Genomic DNA, 17308 nt, shown 5'->3' with positions numbered 1-17308 from the left:
CACTGAACACTATCAACCAGGGGCCGGATTCACAAAACATTCTTAAGAAAAAAAATCTTCTTAAGTGTCATTTTTTTCTTAAGTTCAGTCTTCAGAAGAAAAAAGAGGAGAAGTCATATTCTCCAAAAAAGTTCTTAAGTATTTTCTCAACTTTCTTCTTAAGTTTCTTCTTAAGAAAAAACTTAAGAATAAATGGTATTCTTGAAATAAAAGTTCTCAAATTTGTTTTTGACTTTTTTCTTAACTTTAAGACAACCTTGACCTGTCTTAAAATGTCTTCTGTGAAAAGGTAAGACTGAATAAAATGAATAATAGATATAATTTTGCATACCAAGTACGTAGAGGTGCACTAAAAAAAAACCCAAACTTATGTAGCTTAATAAAATAAAATGAAATTCAATAGACTGATATGTTCATTTTAATACATTTATTAAAATTGTGACGGCTCTGATGTACAGGCGTACTGAATCCTTCATTTAGTATGCAGTATGCAGTACATACTGATGCAGTATGTAGCATGTAGTACACTAGTATGCCATTTCGGATACAGCCATATTTTAAGAAGTTCTTAAGTAGGAAAAATAAGAAATTTGTAAGAAATGACAGTCCTTAAGACGGTTCTTAAGAAAATATTGAGGAAATTGCACTTAAGAATTTTCTTATGAACTTCTTAATTTTAGATCTTAAGACATTTCTTAAGATCGTTCTTAAGAACATATTGGTGAATCCGGCCCCAGATTCTCTACTTTGCATTTCCAAGTATATGGATCAATAGTGTGTCAGTGTCCCTCTAATAGCTTCTGGTCTTTCTCTCCGTAGTGTGGAAGGAGAATCCCAGTGTCCAGAGCCCGGCGCCCACAAAGACCCCCCTTTCGGCCAGATGCCTTACCTCCGGGGCTCGGAGCGCTACAGCGACGGCGCTCCCGTGGCCCCCAGGGGCCCCTCCTGTGTGACCGGCTCCAGCTCGGCCAGTTTGGCCTGGGCGCTGCGAACACGCCACCAACCTGCAAGCCTGGCCCTCCGCAAGCAGGAGGAAGAGGAGAACAAGAGGTGCAAGGCCCTGTCCGACAGCTACGAACTCTCCACAGATCTGCAGGATAAAAAGGTGACACGACTGGCAGCACTGAGTGATTTGAGTTTCCAAGAGTACCTGAGCACTAGGGCTGGGCGATATATCGAGATTTTAATATATATCGATATATTTTCAAACGTGATATGGTACGAGACAATATCGTTTATATCGATTATTAAAAAAAATAATATTTTTTTTTTTTATGATTTTGATATAGCTTATTTTGTGACAAATTGAATTAAATGTTTTATTTGAGATTTGCACAAATGTTTTGTTATTTGCACAACTGTCAACCTCAGTGGAAAAGTCTGCCTGTTACTGTCTACATTGTATTAATTGCACAGTGTATTTTAATTTAATTGTTATGCAGGAAAGGGATATTTGTTTTATTTTATTCAAGAAGCATTTTTATTCTATATATGCAGGCAGTTTATTTTTATTTCATTTGTTTTATACATTTTGATATTGTGCAGACCTCTGTTAATAAAGGAACCTGTGTGACATTTGGCACGAGGCTTTGTATTAAAAGTGACTGTTTTTTTAAGGGTTTGCCTCAGAAAAAATGAAGCTAACAGAGATGCTAACAGAGATGCTATGCTATAATGCTTTGGGGGAAACCCCAATTATGGCACAGAAAAAATATCGATATATATTGAGTATCGCCATTCAGCTAGAAAATATCGAGATATGACTTTTGGTCCATATCGCCCAGCCTATTGAGCACAAGCAAGTTTCAATACAATGTCAAAGAGTGGAATAGTGGAACAGAAACTGTGTTTTCTTGTCCGTCACCCCTCTGCAGGTGGAAATGTTGGAGAGAAAGTACGGAGGCTCCTTCGTGAGCCGCAGAGCAGCTAAGATCATCCAGACGGCCTTCAGGCAGTACCGCATGAACAAGAACTTTGAGCGCCTTCGGAGCTCGGCCTCGGAGAGCCGCATGACGCGCCGCATCATCCTGTCCAACATGAGGCTGCAGTATTCCTTCGACGAGCGGCCTCAGCAGCAGGCCCAGACGCAGACCAACTTCACCCACAGCGTGGCCATCGGGCCTCCCCACTCCCCCAACCCCGAGCGCTCGGGGGACTTCACTCACCTCGAGGACTCCTTCTCCAAACAGGTAGGAATGCTGAGAGCTTCCTCTGAACTTTAAAAGTGATGAACCTCGTTTGAGGCTTAGTTCTGCAGCGCGGAAAAATTAATGATTCAGACGACTTTATTAATCCCTTTGGGAGGTTCCCTGGAGGAAATAGACATCTCAATCTCACTCACTCAGCACTGTCATATACAAGAACCAAGAAAGGAGGAATAAAACACCCCAAAAACCAACACCAATATAAAAGACAAAAAGAACAGTAAATAGAATTATATGAATAGAAAAGAAAATAAGTAAAAAAATAGAATAAAAATATATGTGCATATACGCATGTGCGTGTACCGGAAACATGTATGATATAACATATATATATACATAGAATGTGTATGTATGTATGTATGTATGTATGTATGTATGTATGTATGTATGTATGTATGTATGTATGTATGTATGTATGTATGTATGTATGTATGTATGTATGTATGTATGTATGTATGTATGTATGTATGTATGTATGTATGAGATAAACGATATACAACAATTAAATATAAAAAGCCAAAAAGACAGATCGTATGATAGTAAAGTAATAATTGCATTATAAAATGTACTCAGTTATATAATAGTAGTATAATATGATGAAGCAGTATACCGAGTAGGGCTGGGCGATATATCGAGATTTTAATATATATCGATATATTTTCAAACGCGATATGGTACGAGACAATATCGTTTATATTGATTATTAAAAAAAAATAAAATAAATATTTTATGATTTTGATATAGCTTATTTTGTGACAAATTTACTTGAATTGTTGTTACTGTCTACATTGTATTAATTGCACAGTGTATTTTAATGTAATTGTTATGCAGGAAAGGGATATTTGTTTTATTTTATTCAAGAAGCATTTTTATTCTATATATGCAGGCAGTTTATTTTTGTTTAATTTGTTTTATACATTTTGATATTGTGCAGACCTCTGTTAATAAATGTACCTGTGTGACATTTGGCACGAGGCTTTGTATTAAAACTGACTGTTTTTTTAAGGGTTTGCCTCAGAAAAAATGAAGCTAACAGAGATGCTATGCTATAATGCCAATTATGGCACAGAAAAAATATCGATTTATATCGAGTATCGCCATTCAGATAGAAAATATCGAGATATGACTTTTGGTCCATATCACCCAGCCCTAATACCGAGTCTCATCCGTCTCATCCGTCTTCTTTAGGTAAAGTCGTTAGCTGACTCCATCGACGACGCCCTGACGTGCCGCGCCGGCCGCGATGACTCCCAGGAGGGCAGCCGGGAGGGCGGAGGCCTCAGCGAGGACTTCGGGGAGTGCATGTGGAGCAGCAGCAGCAACCCGTCCTCCCAGAGAGGGCTGGGGGAGCGAGGCCGGGCCGCCGGCGGAGGCCTCAGCATGCACGGCGACAGCACGGCCACCTCCTACAGCGACGTCACCCTCTACATGGACGACGGCATGCCCACCTCCCCGCTGTCCCTGGACCGGGCCCCCAGCAGCACGGACACGGAGTACTGGGGCCCCGGCGGGGGCGTGGGGGTCCGCGAGGACAGCAGGGACACCGAGGGAGGGGGCAGCAGCAACAGTCGGCGCAGCACCCCGTGCACAGAGTGCAGGGATTACCGGCAGAGGGGCGCCCACCTGCCCCTCCTCACCATCGAGCCGCCCAGCGACAGCTCCGTGGACATGAGCGACCGCTCCGACCGCGGCTCCCTGAGCCGGCAGCTGGTGTACGAGCAGGAGCCCGGGGCGGGCTCGGGCTCCCCTCAGGAAACCCTCAAACACTCCCCCGCCACCGGCGTCCGCTCCACCTCGGCGGCGGCCGCCCAGGGCCAGACGCGGGGCCCCAGACCCATCCCCACCCACATCCCTCACCAGGTGGCAGCACACCACCACCACCACCACCACCCCATCCACCACCACCAGTACCCCGACACGCCCTCCTCCTCCTCCTCCCCCCAGCAGCCCCCCACCACCCCCCTGTCCTCCTCCTCCTCCACCGCGCTGCCCCCCGGTGGCCTGGAGCAGCCCTGCTGCTCGGACGGAGACAACGACTCCCTCAACTCCACCACCAACTCCAACGAGACCGTCAACTGCAGCTCGGGCTCCTCGTCGCAGGACAGCCTGCGGGACCCGCTGCCTCCTCTGGGCAAGCAGACCTACCAGAGGGAGAGCCGCCACAGCTGGGACTCCCCGCCCTTCAACAGCGACGTGGTGCAGAGACGCCAGTACCGCATCGGTCTCAATCTCTTCAACAAGTGAGATCTGGTCCAAACAGCCATCGTATAAGTCATTATTCTGACGGTATTCGTACAAAGGGAGGTAATGATAACATTTCTTCACCTTTAGGAAGCCGGAGAAAGGGATCCAGTACCTGATCGAGAGGGGCTTCGTATCGGACACTCCTGTTGGGATTGCTCGTTTCATCCTCGAGAGGAAAGGCCTGAGCAGGCAGATGATCGGAGAGTTTCTGGGAAACCGACAGAAGCAATTCAACAAAGATGTTTTAGAGTGAGTGTTCAAACAAGATTTACTTATTTATTCATTTCCTTGGTGACAGGTTCATAAGATGAGAAAATATAGATATCCAAAAGGTCAAGAGCAATCTAACATTAGTACGAAGACAGATCTGCATATTAGGGATGGGCGGTATGGACTAAAAAATGTATCACGATCATTTCTGGCATTTATCCTGATAACGATAAAAATGACGATAAAAAAAATACCAATTCAACTCCACCTTTGTAACTATAAATCATCACCACATTCAGTCTTTGGAGCCCCCAAATCACTGCTGTAAAAGAATACTAAATACTACTAAACGACACTACTTGAATTCATAAAAACCAATTAAATGAGTTACACCTGTTACTGCAAAACTGGAATGACTCAGATCTGCCATGAACAAACACATATCAACGGGAATTTATTCTTCTTTCTTTCTTTCTTTCTTTCTTTCTTTCTTTCTTTCTTTCTTTCTTTCTTTCTTTCTTTCTTTCTTTCTTTCTTTCTTTCTTTCTTTCTTTCTTTCTTTCTTTCTTTCAGGCTCATGTCCTTCATTCCTTCCTTCTTCCCTTCCTCTTTTCTCCCTTCCTTCCTCCTTTCCTTGTTTCTCCCTTCCTTCTCCCCCTTCCTTCCTTCCTTCCTTCCTTCCTTCCTTCCTTCCTTCCTTCCTTCCTTCCTTCCTTCCTTCCTTCCTTCCTTCCTTCCTTCCTTCCTTCTTTCCTCCTGCTCCTTCCTTCCTTCCTTCCTTCCTTCCTTCCTTCCTTCCTTCCTTCCTTCCTTCCTTCCTTCTTTCCTTCTTCCCTTCCTTCCTTTTTTCCTTCCTTCCTTCCTTCCTTCTTTCCTTCCTTCCTTCCTTCCTTCCTTCCTTCTTCCCTTCCTCCTTCCTTCTTTCCTTCCTTCCTTCCTTCCTTCTTTCCTTCTTCCCTTCCTTCCTTCCTTCCTTCCTTCCTTCCTTCCTTCCTTCCTTCCTTCCTTCCTTCCTTCCTTCTTTCCTTCCTTCCTTCCTTCCTTCTTTCCTTCTTCCCTTCCTTCCTTCCTTCCTTCCTTCCTTCCTTCCTTCCTTCCTTCCTTCCTTCCTTCCTTCTTTCCTTCTTCCCTTCCTTCCTTCCTTCCTTCCTTCCTTCCTTCCTTCCTTCCTTCCTTCCTTCCTTCCTTCCTTCCTTCCTTCCTTCCTTCCTTCACGTACGTTGTGCGTGGATTTAACACAGAACCATAAATCTGACTTTACACAAAAACGTCATCAACGGGAATTTATCATTTTTACAGCGAGATGACAAATTCTTACTGTGGGGAATTTTTTTGACGGTTTATCGTGAACGGTAAAATATCACCCATTCCTACTGCATATCCACACAATGTATTTCAGCTCACATTTTAAATGCTCCAATGATTGTATGAATGCAGCCTTGAGCCATTCTTCATCCCTTCCCTGCAGACAAAACACGTGATAAGAAGTGCCGATAAAGCTCTCCAAGGATGGTTGAATCTAGGTTTCTAGGGTGTGTAGTAAAAGATGTTCCACTATGACCTCTGATATTTGTGTTGCAGCTGTGTGGTGGATGAAATGGACTTCTCAGGTATGGACATCGATGATGCTTTGAGGAAATTCCAGGCCCAAATTAAAGTTCAGGGAGAAGCCCAAAAAGTGGAGAGGCTAATAGAGGCTTTCAGGTTTGTGTTCGTGCATTTCTGGAGGTCTGGATTTCAACTGCTGTGGCTGCTGTTTTAAAAGAAATGTCAATGTTTGAATGTGTTTTGTTTGTCTTCAGTCAGAGATACTGTGTGTGTAATCCAACCCTGGTTCGGCAGTTCCAGAACCCCGACACCATATTCATTTTGGCATTTGCCATAATCCTCCTCAACACAGATATGTACAGTCCCAACGTCAAGCCTGAGAGGAAGATGAAATTAGAGGATTTCATCAAGAATTTGAGAGGTACTATTGGAAAGAAAAGGACAAACACACTCAGAGCATGGCTTTATGACACATTCCTTGGTTTCAGCTGCTTTCACTGGATGTAGCTAAACTTCTAAAATATCCAAAAGCTATTAGACTACAGTTGATTGATATCTTGTGTCTGACAACATAAGCCTGAATTATGGTTCTGCGTCAACCCAACGCAGAGCACACACCGCCGTCGTGAACCCTTCGGACTTCTCCGTCACTCCATTTGTCCGCGGTGCAGTACCCGCCGTGACCGCTAATTCGCGATCTTTTCCTGAATGGTTTATCCGACTTTTTCCGGTCACAGTGAATCAAAGAGATAAGGACAACTATTGTGCAAAAAACCAAAACAAAAAAAATCACACATAGACGAAGAATAGAGCGCTGAAAGTTCACGACTGCTTCAAACCGGAAACCGGAAATGCGTTGCTACCAAGCGAACCAATCACAGCCCTCTCCGTCTGCGTGTGGTCTGCGTCGCCTCGACGCGTAGTTACAATTTTCGGGAGGTGCAGGTCAGTGACGGTGTCAGTGACGGCGTGTGGTCTGCGTCGACGCGTAGCACACGCCGTAGGCACGGCGTCGTTTTGACGCAGAACCATAACTCAAGCTATAGCCTCAAGATATGTGTATGGCACAAGTACTTCCCAAAACGCTCTGTGTCCTTGGTTCCACCTAAGGTGTGGACAATGGTCAGGATATCCCCAGGGACCTGCTGGTTGGGATCTACCAGCGAATACAGAAGTGGGAGTTACGCACCAATGACGACCATGTGTCCCAAGTGCAGGCAGTGGAGAGGGTCATTGTGGGCAAGAAGCCTGTAAGTGTCTCCGACTGATTTCTGCATCGCATTGGGGCTCTGTAAAGTGTTGAGTGAGAGAAAAACCACTTGTGTTTGTGCCGTTAGGTGCTGTCCCTTTCCCACCGAAGGCTGGTGTGTTGCTGCCAGCTGTACGAGGTGCCGGACCCTAACAGGCCTCAGAGGACTGCAGTGCACCAGCGAGAAGTCTTTCTCTTTAACGACCTGCTGGTGGTAAGGGCCTACTCTCACCGTGTTGTTATGATACAGTGGCAGTGCATGTCTTTTATAACATATCTGCAAAACATTCCAATTCATAATGCAGTTTAAACATATTCAGCTTATATCATCCACCAGGTGACCAAAATCTTCCAAAAGAAGAAAACCTCAGTGACTTATAGTTTCAGACAATCTTTCCCTTTGGTAGAGATGCAAGTGCACATGTTCCAAAACTCTTGTGAGAAACCATTTTCCTTTTTTGCATCTTTCAGTCACCCTTGATGATCCTAGTGATGATTTTATTGATAGCAGTATGTGTTTCTCCCCGTTTGCATCTAGACTACCCTCATGGCATCCGCCTGACTTCAGCCAGCCTGGGTGGGGAGAGGAAGGTTCTTATCATTTTTATGGCACCCAGTCAGCAAGACCGCACCCGCTTTGTTAGTGACCTCAGGGAGAGCATTGCTGAGGTGCAAGACATGGAGAAATATAGAGTGGAATGTAAGTGCCCCCTCTGCTGGCCATCCGTGTGAATTACACTGTCACTGTTGGTAAACATATCCTTACATAACAATGGCTATTTGCTAAACTGACCGTATAGCTCATTGTTTTGCGTGATATACCGACTTATTATTTAATATTCCCCTTATGATGCTTCTTTACAGCGGAGTTGGAAAAACAGAAAGGTGTGATGAGGCCCAGCTTGCTAACTGGCAGCGTGGTTGGAGGAGGTGTAGGTGTTAAGGGTGACGTTGTGAACGGCACCCTGGGTAGGACAAGTTTTGATGACAACTGTTCAGTGGGTGAGGGTCTCAAACGCACAGCGCTCAGCTCATCTCTCAGGGACCTATCAGACGCAGGTGAGACAACGTTCCTGCAGGGACAACTATGAGTCGTTTCCGAGATCCTTTACACAGGACAATCATGGTTTCTGTTGCTACTTCTTGTTTCTCTATCTTGCCGATACTCAGACACACCTCTTAAGGTCTTTGTCTTTTAAAAGAAATTGAGCAAACATGCCTATCTTTCACGCTTTGCTAACCTGAATCTCCCCGGTGGGGTGCAGGGAAACGTGGTCGCAGGAACAGTGTTGGTTCTCTGGACAGTACCATGGAAGTAAGTCACTTTGTGAGACTAGATCTAGAGTTCTACCTTCCCCCCAGACCTGCATTTCCCCTCACTGGTGCACTGTCTTCGTGAGCATGCTCGTTGTGTGTGCAGTGTGCATAAGACGTCTACATGCACATGGCTGTGTCCTGCATTCACACATTCTGCACGGCTGTGTGTGTCGGTACTTGCAAAGGCATGTCTAGCGTGATTAGGTGAGCAGAGCCGGGGGGTCGAATGTCAGGCCTCCTGGGTTGTTTTTGTAAAGCCTGATGATGCTTATTCGTTCTAGGGGTCCATCATTAGCAGCCCGCAGCCTCATCAGCGCTACCCAGTCCCGGGCGTGCTCCCCGGCTGCTACGGAACCGAAGACTTCCGGACTCACCGCCCCATCCTGAGCCCCGGGACGGGGGTGGGGGGTGGGCCGGGGCAGAAACACACCACTGCTGGGACAGGAGCTGGGGGAGTCTCCAGCAGTGCGGAGAGAGCAGGAGCGGGGAGCGGGCCTGGAGGGAGCACCAGCAACAACAACAGCGGCTCCTTCCTGGGCTCACTATTCGGCAGCAAACGCGCCAAACCACCAGGGCCCCTCATTCCACCGGGGCCACCCTACCCCGCACCTATACCCCCACTGACTACCGGAGGGCCCCCGCCTCACTCCCCTTCATCTCTATGCCAACTGGAGGGGGCGGCCTCCAAGATCCAGGCCCTGCACGCACAGTACTGTCATATGGGCGGCGTGCAGCCCCCCCCGCCGTACTACCATCACCATCGCTACCACGTCCAAGCTGTCCCTACGTCTTTGCAAGGAGTGGCCCCTCATACTTTACAGAGAGGTCCCCTGCCCTGCCGGCCCCCGCTTGGCCCGCCGCACGTCCAGCTCCAACAGCTGGCCCATCTCTCTCAGCTCTCCCAGCATGGGCTTCCGGGTCGCTACGCCAACATGGTGGTCGGCTGTCCCCCCCCCCTTTCTCCTCTCTCCCAACATTCCCCGAACCCGCAGTTTGCCCTGTACCACGCGCAGCCCACACACTCTGTCAGAGGGGGGGTCGCCCCTGGTACCAAACCCCCCCTCACCTTGTCTCACTCCCACCCCCACCCCCACGCACACTCCCAAACCCACCCCGGACACGTGCACACGCCGCACCCCGGCAGCCACCCCGCCCACCAGACACACTTCATATTCGGCACGCTGCCGCACAACCTGCCCTCCGGCTCCGTCAGCGCGCATCACGCGGCGCCCGCCGGCCCGTATCTGCCCCAGTACCCTCCTCTCTCCTCTATCCCCCCTCCCCCACCACACTCCCCTTTACCCCCCCCTTCGTCCCCCCTTACCCCTCTTACACCTCTCTCCCCTCACCCCCCCCAGCACCCCGGGCAGCCTCAGCAGGGGCCGCAGGCGACGGGGGCCGGGGCGACCGGCACGGCGGGCAGCTCCAAGTCCAAGCCTATCAACCGGATAAGTACCGTGGTGTGAGCAGGACGTGGGGCTCCAGGGTTCAGTGGCCGGACGGCAGACCGGAGGAGGTGGGCCGGTCCCGGGCCAGGACCAAGTCCGCCAGGACCGAGAGTAACAGCAGCACCGCCGGTGAGAAGAAGAAGCGCAGCCTGCTTCGCCTCTGTTACTTTCACCTCCGCTTCCCACACATGTGAGCGGAGACGCGCGCCGCCGCGGCCGCCGCTACACGGCGCAAGATGGTACGCACATGCTCAGAACCCGCACCGACAACAACACGCCACAGGAACACACACTCAACATATTGCTGCACACAATCAAAAAAAAGTCTATAGCCATATAATTTAAAAATAAAGCTAAATCTATATAAGTTTATTGCCTCGGTTTTAATTGTTTAAAATCTGAGTATGTATGAGACTATTTATGTGTGCAGTATCAAGACGTGATCACGTGACGCTGGAAAAAAAAATGAAGACGATGCGTATCCACCTGCTTACACGGGGATGTAAATAAAGACTAACCAACCAAATGGATCCCGGTGACATTTTGAATTAACAAGAGAAGAAAGTTGCAAATGAGAAGGAAAAAAGTAACTTGACCTTGCAATAATTTACTTCAAAAGGCTCCACAGTGTCTCCATCCCTCCCTGCAGGTTACGCTTTGCTGAAAGGCATCCTTTTTTTCTAAAGAAAAATTCAGATGTGTTGCTCTGTCTTAAACCTCAAAAACCAGAACACGGTTTTTTACTTAAAGGTCTTTTACATGTCAGCAGGAGTCAACGGGCTTTTTAATGCTTTCGTGTGATTTATGGAAATCAACCATACAAACAATTATATATTTTAAATGTTTCTGAAGCTTCTTGCTGTTTTATTGATATTATGATATACCTGCTATGAGTATAATGACTATTGTCCAATAATTGTTTTGATCAGTAATTAATTCTATCAGCAGATGTTTGTACACGGTAACAGAGAGTATGGACACATTCAGATTCTCTCATAACTGTTAGAGGGTATTCTGATGTGTGAAGTGTGATTTATTTTCATCGCACCATAGTTTGCATTTGGTTTCATTTTTAATTTCTGATTTTAATTGTTGAAAATAACTAATGAAGTTTTGTTCATGCTGATTTGAACACTGATAAAATTCCTCCTTTTCTGTTTATTCAGAGCAAACAGGTGCAGCATCTTAAATCGTGACAAAGAAAACTTGAATTTACAGAATACGTTTGAGTTGATGCGCCATTATTATTATTATTATTTTCTTCTTATGAGTCTCCCAGTATTAGAAAAAAGGCTTAAATATAGAAAATAGTTTTCCACACGGCGCTTATGCCCACTGACTCACAGTCACCGGATGTAGTCATTGTGCTTTTCTCTTTCTTTCTTTTCTTTATGTTTTGAAAGAAGCACGCTTTTTACATGAGGTTTTGTGGTTTTGCACATGTGATGTCTTAAGTCAAAAAATGGCCTTCTTCTGATCCTTCCTCTCCCAACATTTTCAGAAATCTCATTACATTTGCCGATGCCTTGGCATCTGCCTGAGGGCTTCTTGTTTAAGAAAAATAAAAGATAAAAAAAAGCTTACAAGGGGCCAAGAATGTAAAATATCCTGCAGGTACATACGCTAACTCCTGTTCCTGCCCCCCCCCCCCCCCCCCCCCACATGTGATCCTTGTGTAAGTGTTATCCCTTTTACTACTGCAGTTTTTGAAGTTACTATTGAGCACTGATGTGATTTACCTTCAGTGCCATTGATTACCAACAGAGAAATAAATATATTACGATTCAGCAAAAAAACAAATTAGACACAGACAACATAAAGATGTCCTTGGAACAAGCTGCTGAAAAGATGAGGCTTTAAATTATCAAAAGGGAATATTAAGGTATGGAGAGAGTCAAGAAAGTTAAATGAAGATTTTAGAGTTATATGTTGGCTATCCTTTTCTTTTCATTGTGTCCTTTTTAACTCTTCTTGCATGAATATATCTGCACTTATTGAATAGATTGTACTGTAAAAACCTGAATGTACATATTAAACTATATATAGGCTTCTTATAAATATGAGATGAACCACTCCCACTCTGTTTCAGGTGTGTACATGTGATTACCACAAAGTATGCACACAAAAGAAGGACAGGGATGGGAGGTGTTGGCCTAAAGAGTATTGACCTCCTTTTCTTTTCCTATTATTTCAGACAGAAGGCGTGAGAATGAGTTACAGTGATAGAAATTAAAGCCTGAAAAAGTTTATGTCAGTGCATTTATTGATATTATTTGAAATATTTTCTTTTCTTTGTGTGTGTATTATGTGTACTGAAAGATTTGAGAATTGAGATGTGAATATTTATTGCTTCAGATAAATTAAAGTGTCCTTGCAGTGAAGTGAACAGTTTGTTTGTGTAGTTTGTCAAATGAAGGTATAATTCAACCCCTTAAAATGCTTAGAAATTAGAACAACAATAAGAAAGATATTGTTCATTATATGACTCGGAGATGACAACCTTATAGGTTTATATGGGGCAGTTATTTTATCTTGTGTTATGAACACATGGTGGTAATTTCATAACTTATTACTTTTCATCATACACAGTCCTCTAGGTTTTGAAACTAAAGTCACAGTGATGAGCAGAAATTAATAAAAACATGAATAATTAAAAAACATTTTGCTTTTTTTTTTCACAAAATGACAAGTGCTAGCCATGAAATCGTTTAAATGACCTTAAAGTATACGTGCACTGTTGCTCTGGCACTGATCTGATACAGAAGCATAAAGTGTCTATAAAGCTTAACGATGACATTGTATGACGGTTAAATGCTGATTGGGTATAAACTAGCTTGAGCCAAGAGGGAGCCAACACCAACTGATTTCATCACAAAGAGGATGAAGCTTTAAAAACAATAGAGATTGAAGAAACATAGCTGAAACCAGTACTGGAGTTGAGGGGGGATGAGGGGGGACGGCATCCCCCCTGAAATAAAAATGGTCCAAATCATCCCCCCTGTAAAACTGCCATCCCCCTTTCCATCCCTTATGTCATTTCATCAATGAATGTGGTTTTACTGCTATTTCAACATTTAGAGTCATCACCAGAAAAATAACACCAGAAAAATAAATATTATATTGACAAAATTGACAATTTTTACCTGTTTCAAGTAAATTTTCACTTTAATTGGAGCTTAACAAGCGAATTTCGGGAGCAGGACCACGCCTCAACCACGCCTCCTCCGGCACCACGCCTCTTCCGGCAAACCTTCAAATACCAGCCTAACCTTCACTTCCTCTTCGCCCTCGTTCTATGCACCCCTCCCATGGCACCCCTCCCCCCCACCCCTTTTCTCTTCTCCTTCTTCCCTCTCTTTCTCTACCTCATAGATTCCTAAGGGGTTCGTCGTTGCCCGGGCGCTGCGGCGGATTCCCTACCAGCTTCCCCACAACGCATCGACTGATCCATAGATCATCATCATCGCCATTGTCATCACCATCGTCATCGTTATCATCTTCGTATCAATAAATCATTTAAACGTATCCTGTTGATGGCGTGGTCCTTGCTAGTGAAATAAGTAGGAAAATCTGCCAGTGGAACAAGATTTATCTTCTCATTACAAACAAAAAAATCTTGTTCCACTGGCAGATTTTTCTACTTATTTCAAGTGAAAATCTACTTGAAACAGGTGAAAATTGTTGTTTTTTCCAGTGATGACTCTTGTTTTAAGTGTAATGAGATTGTATTTATTAAAATGAGACATTTTAACTAGAAATAAGACAAATATTCTTGTTAAGATTTTGAGTTTTTGCAGTGATCCATTTTACTTATCCTGTGAAGGACAGAGGCATATTGATAAGTTCAGACAACTGTTTTTTATTGTTGTGTTTTGATGTATTTGATGTAAGCCCAGTGGATATTTAAAGCTTACAGAAGGCTGCATTTAACTGCTGCTATGTCATTCCTGCAGTATTTCTGCAGGTGTTTTGGTCACTGCTATTATTTGTAATATATTATATTATTTGTAATCAGCACAAATTATCTGTCCCCATATGATAAAATCCACCACCCCCCCTGAATTATTTTTACAAATCGAGTACTGGCTGAAACCAAAGACAATAGCTCGACTGGACAATGCTCATGCCAACCACGGTACGACCAAGAAGAGCCGACACCTTCAACTGTCCCATTTAGCGTATATTTGAGGCAGGCCCCAACAAACCACAACAATAGTTTCCTTGAGTTTTCGGAAAACTTGATGGTAAGATGGTAAAAAAAAAACTGAATCAGAATAAATGTAGGGTAATGTTAGTGAGCATTTTAGGTTATCATGACATAAACTCAGATACAATAGATAGTCAATGACAATAAAGATATTCTCTTATATTTAATCTAGTCTATTCTAATCTAATCTATCAAAACTAAATTAAACTGGGTTTGTTTCAACTGGCTGCTAGACTTGTTCATCCTGTCCATTCGATCACTTTCAGATTAAGAGGGGTTGGGCTGTCAGTCCCTGCCAACGTCCACCATAGACGTAAATCGCTTTAATCAGAGCTACTCTTCACAAAACTCTGATTAACGGAAAAGAGGATTTGTCCAGTTCTTATACACGTCTATTGCTTGTTTCTGCTCTGCCTCCTGTACATATCTTTAAAGGGAGGAAACACCCTGAGAAACATGGATTCACTGTTAGCTGATAGGGAACAACGAGATACTTGATATACAGAAGAATGGTGACATTCTCTCAAGGTTTCTTTTTATTTTGTCTTTTAAATTATAACAAGGATTTTGCATTGAATTCTTAATTTTACAGGTGACAGGAAGCGTAAACAGGAGGAAGGTAATCCCTCCTGGAAGTACTTGTCAATGCTGTTGTGACAGCAGCATTTTAAATAAATTGTGTAGCAGGGCGAGTGCTACCAGGGCCGACCGAAGGATGGAGAGACACGGAGTTTCGTGCAGACCCTCTTTATTACAGCAAAAGATCACCGCCACACGTGCAGAAGCACCTTCACACCCAGCTTCACAGGCCCCTTGCTGCTGTGCAGCCCTGCCTTATGAAGGCTGGCAGGGTGGAGAGGCTGATTGGGCCCACCTGGGCCCTAATCAGCCTGAGTGGCTGCAGCTCCTCCACCCTGCCACAAATTGTAACTAATTATTTGGTCAAGCAGCTAAAATGGCATTGCTTTTATCTAATTTTGAAGTGATAAACAGACTGTTTATTGCGTCAAAGCTAGTTTTCATTTTCACTTTGAGACAGGGATTTTAGAAACGTCACACAGATGAGAAAACGCTGCTCTGGGGATTTGTTTAATATGATTGACAAATCCTGGTCAAAAATAACTCGGAGGTTCCCGACAGTACACTGGATACATTGTGATGCCAGTTGAAGCCAATGAGTTGGATCATTAATCTCTGACATAAGCATGGATGTCATCAGGTTTTCAGTTTCAAGTTATTTCAGAGGAAGTGGCGTAATAAATGTGTCCACATCTTTATGCTCATCATCCTCGTCCTTATTATTAAGGTTTATTCATTTTGAATTGAACTAATAACTAGCAAAACGCTCCCTTTCCTCTTCGACCCAGAGAGTGCAGCAATGATTTCCAAAAAGATTTACTTACAACTAATTTAGCCTCAATCACATAAATAAGTCAGTTTCAGAGAGAATATATATCTTTTATTTGATCTTCCTTTCATTAACACCCTTTCCAGTCTGTTGTATCCAACTGCCTCAACTTTTTTAAATATATTTTTATAACCACTACAATTGTCAGTTTAAAGACTTGGCATTACATTTCGTTCATTATAGAACAAATATACACTTTAACTCTACGTTTACTTCTCTGTATTACTAATAGGTTATAAATTCGACTCCCTCCCACCTGATTTGTTTCCACCTGTAAATCACTTGTAAGTACACGCTTCCCTTACAGTGGCGCCACCGGGGGGGTGGGGGTGGGGGTGGCGCTGGCCACCCCACTGGCCTCGTTAAAAAAAAACAAAAAAAAAACACTTGCAGGTCACATAGATTCTATCGTCAGTTATGAGTTTCATCTTAAATCATTTGGGCAAAATGCATATCAGTAGGCGTTTCTTTAAGTATTTCTGAGCCTAATAATAAGGAAAAAAAACATTTAAATATATATATATATATATATATATATATATATATATATATATATATATATATATATATATATATATATATATATATATATATATATATATATATATATATATATATATATATATATATACAAAAAATTATATATATATGTATATAGAGATATATTAATAAAATAATTAAAATATATATGATATATATTATATATTAAAAATTCATATAAAATGTATAATCACATCTCATCTGTTCATAATATATATTATCATTCATTCATGTCTGACCTGCACCTTATAACAGTTATTTATTAATCTGCACTATATATATATATATATATATATATATATATATATATATATATATATATATATATATATATATATATATATATATATATAAATATATTACATGTTTTTACCAACATGGTATTAATATATATCTTTATTTAAACTCGAAAATCATTGAGGGCGAGCCCTCATTTACAATGACGTCGAGCAATACAAAAGTAAAAAACAAAAAAACAAAGACAAAAACAGAACAGTCAATTAAACAAATATGAAGTTACAATTAATAAATAATGTAATAATAAAATAAATTAAAACAGATACAAACAGTGCTTAAAAGATTTAAGATCAGGGATTTAAAATGACCAAAAGATACTAGTGAATTAATTTTTAGAGTGCTTTGTAATGAGTACTTATAGTATTAACCGTTAATGCAGACAAGTTAGAAAGTTAAAAAAATAAAGTGTTTCTGAGCCTGTATACTACAACAGTATAATAAAGTCCTGTTATGATGGCTTTTAGTCTTCTCTTAGTGTCCACCCCAATAATTTAAGTGGCCCCATCTGGCCCCCCCTAGGAAACATTTCTGGATGCGCCCCTGTAATCCCTTGGAAGACGTGCGCACTACTTTCCGAGAGGAAGCGTGTGCGGCGCAGGGGGACGACTCGAGGGTTGTACTTTGGTCGTGAGAAAA

The 17308-nt window shown here is 43.1% G+C and overlaps 1 protein-coding gene across 5 annotated transcripts in view; it reads left to right on the top strand.

The window, feature by feature from the left end:
- Positions 1-12606, top strand: part of iqsec2b (IQ motif and Sec7 domain ArfGEF 2b) — a 48307-nt gene extending 35701 nt beyond the window's left edge. For 2 of the 5 annotated variants that reach the window (XM_061735237.1, XM_061735238.1), the window contains exons 2-14: positions 820-1105; positions 1875-2189; positions 3393-4444; positions 4536-4697; positions 6240-6362; positions 6461-6627; positions 7317-7456; positions 7544-7669; positions 7793-7892; positions 7994-8155; positions 8320-8514; positions 8721-8770; positions 9054-12606. In XM_061735237.1, the coding sequence (XP_061591221.1) occupies positions 820-1105; positions 1875-2189; positions 3393-4444; positions 4536-4697; positions 6240-6362; positions 6461-6627; positions 7317-7456; positions 7544-7669; positions 7793-7892; positions 7994-8155; positions 8320-8514; positions 8721-8770; positions 9054-10238 (4063 nt within the window). In that variant the 3' untranslated portion in view covers positions 10239-12606. Of the gene's footprint in view, positions 1-819; positions 1106-1874; positions 2190-3392; positions 4445-4535; positions 4698-6239; positions 6363-6460; positions 6628-7316; positions 7457-7543; positions 7670-7792; positions 7893-7993; positions 8156-8319; positions 8515-8720; positions 8977-9053 lie in introns of all 5 variants that reach the window. The other 3 variants (XR_009783815.1, XM_061735239.1, XM_061735240.1) reach the window with 3 other exon arrangements.
- The last annotated feature ends 4702 nt before the right edge of the window (positions 12607-17308 follow it).

This window comes from Cololabis saira, chromosome 12 (assembly GCF_033807715.1).
Source record: "Cololabis saira isolate AMF1-May2022 chromosome 12, fColSai1.1, whole genome shotgun sequence".
NCBI lineage: Eukaryota > Metazoa > Chordata > Actinopteri > Beloniformes > Belonidae > Cololabis > Cololabis saira.
The sequence above is the reverse complement of the archived record's forward strand: the minus strand, read 5'-3'. Positions and strand labels throughout refer to the sequence as shown.